Below are 13,394 nucleotides of genomic sequence, written 5' to 3' on the forward strand. Positions count from 1 at the left end.
GGGGAGGAGAGGGCGAGGGGAGGGGAGGAGAGGGCGAGGGGGAGGGAGGAGAGGGCGAGGGGAGGGGAGGAGAGGGCGAGGGGGAGGGGAGGAGTGGGGGGGAGGGGAGGAGAGGGTGAGGGGGAGGAGAGGAGTGGGGGGGAGGGGAGGAGTGGGGGGGAGGGGAGAAGAGGGGGGGAGGGGAGAAGAGGGGAGCAGGGAGAGAGAAGAGGAGGGAGGGGAGAAGAGGAGGGAGGGGGAGGAGGAGAGGGGAGGAGAGGAGGGAGGGGGAGGAGGCGAGGGGAGGGGGAGAGGAGCACGGCTAGCTTGGCAAGCGATAGCAGGATTTTTACTTTTATATTATTTTTACCTCAATGAGGGCTATATATATATAGTCCGTGCTTGGAGCCTTCAAGTTCAACATAAAGTTTTTTTATGAAAAATAATGCAGATGTATAACAATCCACCAATGCAAGTTCAGAAATGAATGCAAATCCTTTACTTTGTGATACAAACGCAATTCCCGCCATTTTCCACTCACGATCAAGGCCTCCAGAGTGATCGCGCCTCTTCTTCCTCCTTCAACTTCGTCTCACTGCTTTCACTCAAAATGCACGAAATTCTGCCGCATGAAATTATGTAGAAGCCTCGTCGGGGGGGATATAAGGTAGATAAGGAAGGCGTTGTAACAGAAGAATCAAAATAAACGTAGAAGGACAAAAGGCAATTGCAGCTATTCTGGACCCACAGCCAAACCCGACAAACCATTGCAATACACCCCGAACGTCTACGGCGCCACAAACTACACCATGGAATTGCAGATGGCGCGGTTTTTTTTAAACATTGATATTAAAATAAAACGTAGCCTAAAACCACCGGGATTTTATGCTGATTCCGAATCTGTGTCCAAAACGTTTCTCCGATGTGTAGTTCTTGAGTTTTAAGCGGACATCCAGACAGACACACATATACACACACACACACACACACACACACACACACACACACACACACACACACTCCTCCTTTATATGTAGAGATATATATATATATATATATATATCTGTGTTGTGTTGTCATGTCTTGTGTTGTCTTGTCTTGTGTTGTCTTGTCTTGTCACTGAACTACTTTGTCAAACTTTTGTGAAATCGTACCAAACTTCTGGTATGCACATATCTCTCCCGTCGGTATGTCCGAAGGGTATTCTTTTGAAAAATTTTCCAGTTTTTTTTTTTTCTGATTTTTTGGGGAATTATTTTTTTCAACTTCAATTGTTTAGAAAATGTGATATCACGTATATTACAAATACATTTGTGCAAAATAATTGTTTGAATTATGATTGGTTTAAACCATGACAAAACGGCAACTCGGGTACAGTCATTTCTTTATATATCTACACATCTGGGCAGTGTCTGTGTTGTCACTTCACGACTCCCTCAAACTTTTGTTTCCGTGGTTGTGAAGTGTTTTTAATAACGTTGTGGTGGTTTTGAATCACGTGGTGGTGAGGTATTTTGAATTATGTGGTGGTGAGGTGTTTTTAAATGACGTGGTGGTGAGGTGTTTTTTAAATCACATGGTGGTGAGGTGTTTTGAATTATGTGTGGTGAGGTGCTTTGAATTATGTGTGGTGAGGTGTAATCGTCCCAAACTTCCATTCTGCACCTACCCCTCCCCTATGTATGTGCTGAGGGGTTCTTTCTTGAAAAAAAACATTCAACCTAAATCTTCAACCGAAATTGCCTATAAAAATGTAATATCACAAACACAACAAATACATTTGTGCAAAGTAATTGTTTGTATTATGATTGGTGTTAATCATGACAACACAGCAACTCAGGTACAGTCATTATCCCCAGCTAAAATAAGCCTGTTCCTCAGTAACGACGCGTGGTGAGGCGAGCGCAGCGAGCCGAGCCAAGCTAGTATATATATATATATATATAATATATATTATATATATATATATATATATATATATATATACTATATATATATATATATATATATATATATATATATATATATATATATATATATATAATATACACACACGGTATATGTATAAACATTACATATATTATGTATTTTCTCTTTCCACAAGTTCAAATCCACAGACTTTGCTTATTTGTTCATCTTCGACAAATGTCTTGTAGTTCACATGAAAGCAAACCGCTATCTCGTAATATTATTGTCTTACATGTAATATACATGCAAGCATGAACATTAGATCAAACCAACTACTGCTAAGAAAGATTTCTGGAGGCCCATTTGACAAAAAAAATGACACAAGGAGTGCCGGAAATTCCATTTGCAAGTAAACATGCCATTTTCTGGTATCAGAACATCAGCTAAACTTCTGCCTTCTTCTGAGTTTCTCACGTTTAGTGGGTCCAGTGCAACAGACCACAACGAGTCAAATGTAAAAAGAGATTAAGGGCTCAGTGTCACAACCGTGACGGATCCGATCACCCCTATGGCACTAATTAAGCCTCAGGAATGTAAGTGGTGCTAATGAGAACGTCATCATCAGGTCCTGTGACCTTGAGTGTCAGCAAAACCCACCGAGGTCATGTAGCCTCTATGGTTCGAATAATGATACAAGAGCTGGTTATCTTCCATATCATGTACGGTATTACATTGTACATCATGCACAATGTTGCTCTAAGTTTGGCAAGGCCTGAAGATAAAAAAGTGTTATTGCTAAAGGGAGTATGGTACCCATAATCACTAAATTCAGTCAAAGTTTCAAAAACATCTCCCTGATAAATGTTCATTCAAAAATTCTTCATTTTATCTGAACTACAGGGAGTTACTGAACTAGATTAATAGAAAACTAAGTTCCGAATGATCTGATAGCTCAGCTGGAATGTAAGTAATGTACTTTTAACAGTAAAATGTGAACAGTGCACACAGAGGATGGGTACTGGTTGCTGTTCCAGTTTCACAAAACTGACCGTCCACGAGGCATCTCTCCATCCCGGCGAATCCAGGAAATGTGTGGAGGAGGGTCTCCATCAGCTTGGCACACAAACTCGACACTCTCATTCCCAGCCACCAGCTGGCTCAGCGGTCTCCTTGTGAACGTGGGTCGTTCTGAAAAGTTGAAGAACAAAGGATCACTTGGCCACACACAGCAGTAATAGTGGGCCACACGGCGAGCGGCGGTCCTTCTCCCTGCCAAATTCTTGACAAATGCATGTCTCAACCCACCCCAGTGACCCTGAGACAAAGTGCTCCAAAAGAAAAGCCAAGCGAGCTATGTTTTCACACATATGACTCATGCATGCTTCAGCCTTCCCGAAACTCATGCTTGCAATATAGTGGTACAATTGAGTTTGGCATAATGATGAGAATACACTAATTAAAAGTATAATTGCTCAGCAAAGATAAACACAAAGGCGTTATTTTAGAGGGCAGCCGTTAAAGGGTTGCCAGTATGATTGGGGTATATCGTTTAGAAACAGCCCTTGCAAGTGTTGTAATTACCACCAGGCTTGTATAATGTCTCCAACCAAAGCACGACTTTTCTTGATAATAACCCCAGCTGTAGCTGCAGGCTACACTCGAAGATTACTGGACCTTGGCCTTAAATTCACCATGTTATTACGCCATATCAGCATCTCTTATGTGGGAGTCTGCTGTTTGCTGCTCTTGCTGCTCCCCCATCTATCGCCCCCTTCTCCCTTCCCCTATCTTCACATTCTCCAAGCGCCCATCACTTAATCAACTGCATTTCTCCTACTTCACCTTGCAAGGCTTCTTATTTGAGCAAATAGCGGTCAAGATAACAATGATGAGTAGACTGGACTCCCACCCCAGAGGTTGTGGCTTTAAATTCAGCTGAAGCTAATAGTGACAAGGATTTGGATCCGAAACTTCAGGAGAATTTATATATATATATATATATATATATATATATACACATATACAGTGCATTCAGAAAGTATTCAGACCCCTTCATTTTTCACATTTTGTTATGTTGCAGCCTTATGCTGAAATCGTTTAAATTCATTTTTTCCCTCATCAATCCACACTCAATACCCCATCATGACAAAGAGAAAACAGGGTTTTATAAAGTTTTGCAAATTTATTAAAAAGAAAAAACTGAAATATCACATTGACATAAGTATTCAGACCCTTTGCTATGACACTTGAAATTCAGCTCAGGTGCCTCCCATTTCTCTTGATCATCTTTAAGATGTTTCTACACCTTGATTGGAGTCCACCTGTGGTAAATTCAGTTGATTGGACATGATTTGGAAAGGCACACACCTGTCTATATAACGTCTCACAGCTGACAATGCATATCAGAGCAAAAACCAAGCCATGAGGTCGAAGGAACTGCCTGCAGAGCTCAGAGACGGGATTGTGTCGAGGCACAGATCTGGGGAAGCCTACAAAAAAATCTCTGCTGCATTGAAGGTTCCCAAAAGCACCGTGGCCTCCATAATTCTTAAATGGAAGAAGTTTGGAACAACCAGAACTCTTCCTAGAGCTGGCCGCCCGGCCAAACTGAACAATGGGGGAGAAGGGCCTTGGTAAGAGAGGTGACCAAGAACCCGATGGTCACTCTGGCTGAGCTCGAGAGATCCTGTGTGGAGATGGGAGAAACTTACAGAAGGACAACCATCACTGCAACTCTCCACCGATCTGGGTTTTATGGCAGTGTGGCCAGACGGAAGCCTCTCCTCAGTGAAAGACACATGAAAGCCCACAGAATCTTGTTTCTCACAGTCTGAGAGTCCTTTAGGTGCTTTTTTGCAAACTCCAAGCGGGCTTTAATTAACAGCAATAACATTGGTGTATCAACAACAAATCCAATCTCAAATGTTAATCCGCCAAGAGCCAAATCCTCTGCATCCACAAAACTCTAATCCACAAGTGAACCAACACCCATGATCATTTAATCCATCAAATGCACCACCACCCTTCAGCTACATCTTGCGAGCCCATGTTTAAGCTTACATTTTTACAGCACACGGATGCCCCACTCGATACCTTCGTCTCATCAAAAAAACTTTACCAACTAATTACTTACCCAGCACTACGAGTAAGGCTGAATCGCTTTCCCGTCTGCCAACACGGTTGGAAGCAACACAGGAATAGTGCCCTGCATCACTCCTTTGCACATCAGAGATGATCAACTTCCACCCCCTTGCCTGAATGAAGGAAAAGACAGAATAAAGAAGATAATGAGCTGTTAGTCCAGACAAGTGGGGATACCTGACTGACATTAGTCATGCTTTCTGTTGAATTCAGTAATTACCTCCGCCAACGAAGGTGAAAACCCCTGTCTGTCTGTCTGTTTGTTTGTCTGTGAACAAGATACCTCAAAAAGTTGTGGACGGCTTCGGACGAGACTTGGTGGACACGTTGGGTGTGTGACAAGGAAGAATCGATTAGATTTTTGTTCAGGTCAGATGCAGACATGACCCATCAGTGGGATACGAGCCTAAGCTGTTCAGCGTGGCGGACTTATGCTCTCTACCGAGTGTCGTTCTAGTTATTATCATGTTTGCTATTTAATGTCTCCTCAACTTACATGTATGACTTGAAGGAAATTCATGATATGATGTAAAGAATGTGTTGTGAATAATTGTTAATGAATTTGACATTTCACCTGGAAAAAAAAAAATTAAAAAAAAATCATTCATACGGTCTGTATGAATTGCGGCTTCAGATAAACTACTGTATTTAAAGGACTCCTAGTCAAGCAGTTGGGGCAAAAAAGTAAAGCAGTTACAATTATGATTAACTTATTGTTTCTCTCTTTCCTTAATAAGGGGTGAGGGCAAATGGTGCCAAGCTCTGCACTGCCTTGAACACGATACTCCTCCACTCAGCCAATTAAAAGCAATGCAATATCAGTCCCCATGCTGGTGAATTGCCTGGTAAGAGTTTTTGTGATTTCAGAAGCTGGCAAGTAAGCTTTTTACTCCATTCGACTGTGAAATCGCCCTCCCCAACATCGACTGTGTGACCTTCTCTTGTATATTCATTACATAGTGAAAATGTTTGCCGCAGTAAAGACTGGAGTTGAAATTTTTATCCTGCCATTGTACTTGTTTGTTTCCATGACTGTAACTTGGTCCTATTTTGCAAACTATATAACAACCACCAGCTCTGATGAATGTCTTTAAAGCCTGGATTTTGGAACAATGTCAGACGATGCAATAAATCATCTTCACAAATATTCAAAATATTAAACAACTGCGGTTCACCCCCTAAAGTCACATGCGGCGACCATTTTGTAGAATACTTTAACAATGTTGCATTTTGCATGATATGCGTCCAATGACATTGTTTATTCAACAAACTGTTGTAAAGCACCTGCCAAATATTCAGTAGGTCCAACAAATATAATGAGTTCCTAATGGTGCCAACTTCAACCATATTGGATTTCCACGTGTTGATTAAAGTAGACCGTCATTGAAATTTATAACAGTGCACATGTTTGCTTTGAAAATACACCAGCGGTGTTCCTTCTGATTTCATCTCTTTGAGTTAACAAACCTATAATTAAATATCTTCAAACCAATATTATTATTTAGCTACACATTCACCATTATATTTTTATTGATTCAACAAATATTGTTTTCAAAAATACAACATTTTCAAAACAACTCAAGAATGGAATTCACCACCATAATTGATCTCAACGTTGCACAGTATAAGCAACAACAAACATTTGCTTGTACAATATATATATACTAGTGGGGTCACCCGTGGGAATCCCACGAGCATGGACGTGTGTGACATTTGGACATCTTCATTTCGATGCTGCACATTCAGTTTTACAAAATGGTTACTGGCAATTTATCATATCCACAAACGATGTAATCTACACAATATATTTACTTCTGATAACATGTGAATGCATGTGTGTGCACATGGGAAATACAGTTTGAAATGTGTCATTACATCTCATGTAAAATGTGATGTAAAGAGCTCAAATCGTCTTCCTCCCCACCCCCATCACACACACTGCACCAGAGAGTGGGTCACACACACACACATGGGGGAGTGGGCCACACACACACACACACACACACACACACACGGTAGTGGGTCGCTTTACTCATCCCCCCTCATTCCTTTCCAACTCCTCCTCACTCCTCTCACCCTCCCCCAGTCTACTCTCGCCCTCCCCAGTCTCCTCTTCCCCTCCCTCAGTCCCTCCTCTCCCCCTCCCTCAGTCTCCTCTCCCCCTCTCCCAGTGTATATCTATATCTATATCTATATATATATATATATATATATATATATATATATATATATATATATATATACAGTGGAACCTTGACTTACGAGTGCCCCAACTTACGAGTTTTTCGAGATACGAGCCGTCGCTCCGGCAGTTTATTGCTTTGAGATGCGAGCCGAGATCCGAGTTACGAGCTTTCGCCACCCGGTCACGTGGTTATCTTGCCGTTCAAGTACGTATCTCTGTCGTATAGTGCTGCATTTTTTTTCTTCGCATTTTGGTTATTTCGAGTTCACGCCGCCAGGTGGGTTCTGGTCACGTGGTTATCTTGCCGTTCAAGTACAGTACGTATCTCTGTCGTATAGCGATGCATTTTAGTTTTCGCATTTTGGTTATTTCGAGTTTACGCCGCCAGGTAGGTTCTGGTCACGTAGTTATCTTGCCGTTCAAGTACAGTACGTATCTCTGTCGTATAGCGATGCATTTTAGTTTTCGCATTTTGGTTATTTCGAGTTTACGCCGCCAGGTAGGTTCTGGTCACGTGGTTATCTTGCCGTTCAAGTACAGTACGTATCTCTGTCGTATAGCGATGCATTTTAGTTTTCGCATTTTGGTTATTTCGGAAAATTTCATGTTCATGTCGAACATTTCATGTTCATGTTCATGTTTTCATGTTCATGCCATGCCAGGCCACAACTTGTTCAGAGTGCCGGCGATAGCTCGCCTTCTCTTTGTGGAAAACACGGTGAGATCCTTAACATCCAACAACTAATGGGACGCAAACGGGGCGCCCAGTTTAGCGGTACACACATTGATGAATCACCCTGCCTGTGATTCACCCATGACAGGTTATAGCTGGGTCGGGATTCAAACCCAGGCTGGACAGTTTAGACTTTAGAGTCAAGTGTGCGTACCTCCAGTCCAGGCCATCCTGCCAACTTGTATGCTGCATACAGGTGAAATATAAAGCGCGAGATATTTTTATATATACTGTATATTTAAAAAAAAATTGGTGTGGTTTTTGGCGGGCTGGAACGGATTAATAGCATTTCAATGCATTTCAATGGGGAAATTTGATTTGAGATACGAGCAATTTGAGTTACGAGCTCGGTCACAGAACGAATTAAACTCGTAAGTCAAGGTTCCACTGTATATATATATATATATATATATATATATATATATATATATATATATATATATATATATATATATATATATATATATATATATATATACATATATATATACATATATATATATTATATATTATATATATATATATATATATATATATATATATATATATATATATATATATCAGTCACTATGCGACCTTCATATCATCAGTGGAGAACCGCCAGCAAGGTGTCCCATACAGCTGCTGCTGCACCTTGCTGGGAGCGATAAGCACCGCCTGCCACACGGTAACGTTATCTCTGGTATCCACTCATCATATGGAGTCGACCTGGTTGCGGTTGAGAGTTACTAATAATGGTATCTGTAATCTGGTTCTCCAAACTAATGAGCGGACAACATGACGTCATCGCCATGCATGTCCGCATTGCCTGCAAAGCTCCAGAGGAACCATCTAGCAGTGCATCATTACGGATTTATAAATTCAGATACTGTCACAAGTGCATGCAAAACTCACAGTTACCGACCTGGTTTCGCCCTTGTTGGGGCTTCATCAGGGCAACGCAGTGAGGCTTCCATACACTTGTAACTCTGTGAACCTTTCGGTTTTTATATCAGTCACTATGCGACCTTCATATCATCAGTGGAGAACCGCCAGCAAGGTGTCCCATACAGCTGCTGCTGCACCTTGCTGGGAGCGATAAGCACCGCCTGCCACACGGTAACGTTATCTCTGGTATCCACTCATCATATGGAGTCGACCTGGTTGCGTTTGGGAGTTACTAACAAAATGCATTCTTTGCAACCAACCAGCCCAGCTCTACAAAAAATAATCCAGCACAAGCTAGAAAGAAATACAGAGTGCCAGATAATTTGACTGCAGATACACTGAAGGCAAGCTTGCTGAAGACAGCACGGAGTCGCGGGGATGACTGGGGCACTGAAGTCACTGGACGCCTGGAAGGGATCAACGACTTGGTAGCAGAAGAAACACTGTACCATTTGCGATGCAAACTTATGTTTGCGAGAGGTGACAGTTTGTCCAAGACTGATGAGGAAGGAAAAAGGAAGAGAGGACAGAGGAGTATTGATGAGGAGCGAGAGGCAGTTTTTATTGAATTCTGCGAATGGTTAGACTCAGAATTAGAGCATGGGGTAATGAACATGGACCAAGTCCATGAAAAGCTGCAGGAGTTTGATCAGTCACCAGAGAAGAGCCTTTCTTATTCAAAGCATTGGCTAAAGATAAAACTTCTAGAGAAATACGAAGACACCTTGTATTTCACAACACAGGAAAGAAGGGCAGATGTACTCTGTCTCAAAGATGGCACCGACAATATTCTGCGAGGGCATCATGCTAATCTTGACCATGGAGATGAGAAGACTCAGATCATAAAGACGGCACTCAAGTTCATATCCAATGATATTGCCTTGATTGATTTAGGTCCAAAGTCATACCCCACCACACACAGTATGACTGACATCGATAGTCAGCTGACACTTGTTCCTGCAAGCCTTCAGATGTTCTTGAGACCGATTGTCAAGACAGACGAAAGAGTTGCCGTTTGGGGGCAGAATTTTATTAAGGCCTGTCGACCTCGGTCTGGAGTATTGCCACACCAAATGGGGCTTGCCATACAACTTGATCATAGATTTGGGTCAAAATGGATGCTCAACAAGTTCCACCGGCTGGGATACACTGAGTCTTACACGGAGACACAAAACTACAAATACTGCTTCCTTAATAGTAGGAGTGGAGATGATGTTCCAGATACTTCTGGCACTCTTGACACCATTGTGGAGGAAACCGATGAACAGATCAATGATGAGGTTGCGGTTGATGCTGCGCTTGAGGATCAATCAGTGATGACAGCCAAAGTGCCAGCCAGTGAAAGTGAATTGTCAAGTAATGATCAGGTGGTCTTTATGGAGGTTGGGGAAACAAACAATGCAGTCACTCAGTTTGTTGGAGACAATATAGATTTAAACATTGTCTCTATTCACGGAAACACTCCCTTTCACTCAATGGGTTGGATCGAAGTCACCTCTCCGGCACCACCTTTGCCAGATCCACAGACAACAGCAGCTTTCCCCCGGGTGAAGTTGAAGGCACTCGACAAAGCTAAGATCCTGAGAGGAACTGAAGTAAAGATTATTCCATTTACGAACAGGAAACAGATAGGAACGAACGCGATCATGTTTCTCCCCCTCGCTGAGCTTTCCTCCTCCCTGGCTCATGATCAGCCACTCCTCACTCCAGGTGAGACACTCTGGGCAGCGGGGTTGGTGATCAAAGCCAACGATCCTAAGTTCCCACACTCCAACTGGAATGGCTGGATGAAGAGAATCCATGCTAATGATGCAAAGCAGAGCACACAGATCGAGTTCCTCATGACTGCAGAAACTGCAGTCATGATGTTGTTGAGTCTGAAGAAGACATAGACAATGACTGTTGAAACTTCTGACATTGTGAATGAGAAATAACTCTTGAGTATTATATATGTATGTGAAATAAAAGCTACTTTGTGTGTAAATGTAAAAGTGAAAATATAAATGTTAACAATCAACTCAGAATCATGAAAAACCCTTATTTGACCCCTCATAAGTTAATTAAGGGCCGATTAAAAAAAATAAAAATTCTCGAAAATAATTTTTCGGTACCCGAATTCACCAGCTTTTTTTCTGGGTTTCCCACGGGAGTTGAACTTCAACATTTTAACACATGTTATTACACACCTTTACAAACATATTGGTGAAGAAATTTTTTGGTAACAATTTAGTTAACAGATTTGTGAAATATCTCATAAAATGCCCTTACTAAACACTGTTCCAGAAATTTGCATGTTGCAGTTTATACCCAAGTTTTTTTTGTTCTTTTTAATTCCTTTCTTGTTACAAAACCGCCAGTGATTCCACCATTACGTCACCAAAGTAAAACACATCACTCATAATGCAATTAAGCCCATTCATTTACACATGAAAACGAGCTACAAAAAAAATGCCTTTAAATTGATATTCCCTCCTCTCCTTTGCACCAAAAGGAAAAAGAAAAGCCTTCACCATTCAGTGCTACATCAGTAGTAGTAGTAGTAGTAGTAGTAGTAGTAGTAGTAGTAGTAGTAGTAGTCGTAGTAGTCATGGAGTAGTAGTAGTAGTAGTAGTAGTAGTAGTAGTAGTAGTAGTAGTAGTAGTAGTAGTAGTAGTAGTAGTAGTAGTAGTCGTAGTAGTCATGGAGTAGTAGTAGTAGTAGTAGTAGTAGTAGTAGTAGTAGTAGTAGTAGTAGTAGTAGTAGTAGTAATGGAGTAGTAGTAGTAGTAGTAGTCATGGAGTAGTAGTAGTTATGTAATGGAATAGGAAGTGGTGGGGCCTTTAACACCCCCATCTTTATGACAAAGTAACATTTATGATTTTATGCAGGCCATCCCATCCCTTGATTTGATGACAGCGCAATCTCTTCATTTAATCTGAAAGCAGCATCTCTGTTTGCATAGTTATAGTAGATTTACATTGAATAATTCCGGGTAGACCTGCGTGATGTATAAGCACCAAGGCCAGACTCATCTATGTATAGGCAGATAGATCGAGGTATGGAGACTCCTATGTATGAAGACTCCTATGTATCTATGACTATATATGTGTATTGTTACGGATCTCGGTTTCGGCACTCCCCTTACCGAGGGGGGTTTAATCCCCTTGTCTTTTAAGCTGGCCGTCCGAGTCCTGGAACTGTCTCGCTCCTTTGCGGGATGAGATTGGCCAGGGTGATTGGTCAAGGATTTCCCAAATACCTTCACCAATCTCTCCACAAAGCAGGGAAATGAGTCCATGCTCGAACCGCGGATGTGATGGTAATTGCTGAGCAGTTTAGCAATCCACGATCTGAGCCGTTAGCAAATAGACTAACCCGATTCTGAGCGGTTCTAATCCTGCCACCGACATTCAATGGGGAAGAGACTAAAGCGATCGGAAGAAGAAGAAACCAAAGTAAAGGAAGAACAGATATTTATTAATTATGTACACGAAATGAAGAAGAAACAAAAGAAGGGCATTTACAAGGAGAAGAAGAAGCAGGTACACAGGGCAGCCTTAAAACAGTCTTATATTATAACCCCGGACAAAACAAACAGACTCACACGAACAGGGAATGGCAGGAAGGAATGGCTGGAAGGAGGAGAAGGTCCAGGCAGACTGGCAGGGCAGGAAGGTCCGGGTAGATGCACAGCGTCGAGGTTGGCTCCAGTCCACGCTCCGGTCCACGCTCTGGGCTTTTGGCGAAACCCGGCGGCAGCTGCACGTATTAGTTTCACATGGTCTGACAATGTGAATAGATAGCGTAATGTCAGTGGACCCACTCTTCTGCCTCATGATCCTTCGCACTCGTCTCCCTCTCACTCATTCTCTTGAAGCAGTCCCTCGCAGCCGCTTTTATTGTCCGTTGTTGTATCAAGCCGCCGGCTCCGATGACACGCCTACCGGTCGGCTCACCTCGGCGCTGGTTGGCCGGCAAGGGCTCGCTGGCTCCACCACTGATGGTGAGTTGACGTGCCACACCTTGTTCTGGCGTCCCGCCCCCTTTTTCCTCGGCTTGAGACCGCGTGCGTAATGGCGGCTTGGTGCCAGCAAACAGCCCAAGGCAAACGGCAGCGAACGCTTCCCTACCGCAACTGCACTTTGAAGAGCGGGAGACGATTGGGGAAATTGAAGGGGCCTATCTTATTTGATTAATGCAACGCAGATTCAACTATTGGGAACAGATCCTTAACTGAAACACATAATAATGAAATAACTACAGAGAGGTCCTATGGTGCTCTACGTGTTGTACATGGACTAACTGGGGTGCGATCTTTAATAAAGCCAAATAATGGGGATATTTACAGGGGATCATTTATAAGGGAACATTTACTAAAATTTACAAAGTGAAGGTTCTAAAAACCGTGACAATATATATATATATATATATATATATATATATATATATATATATATATATATATATATATATACATATATATATATATATATATATACATATATATATATATATATATATATATATATATATATATATATA

The 13,394-nt window shown here is 41.9% G+C and overlaps 1 protein-coding gene across 1 annotated transcript in view; it reads right to left on the reverse strand.

Annotated features, from left to right (window-relative positions):
* The window catches only part of LOC137423403 (roundabout homolog 1), a gene marked incomplete in the record, with an annotated part of 397,715 nt that overhangs the window by 126,636 nt on the left and 257,685 nt on the right, over nt 1-13,394 (reverse strand). The window contains 2 exon segments of the mRNA XM_078774253.1: nt 2,937-3,075; nt 5,021-5,141. Of these exon segments, the coding sequence (XP_078630379.1) occupies nt 2,937-3,075; nt 5,021-5,141 (260 nt within the window).

This window comes from Myxine glutinosa, chromosome 3 (genome assembly GCF_964187855.1).
Source record: "Myxine glutinosa chromosome 3, kmMyxGlut1.1, whole genome shotgun sequence".
NCBI lineage: Eukaryota > Metazoa > Chordata > Myxini > Myxiniformes > Myxinidae > Myxine > Myxine glutinosa.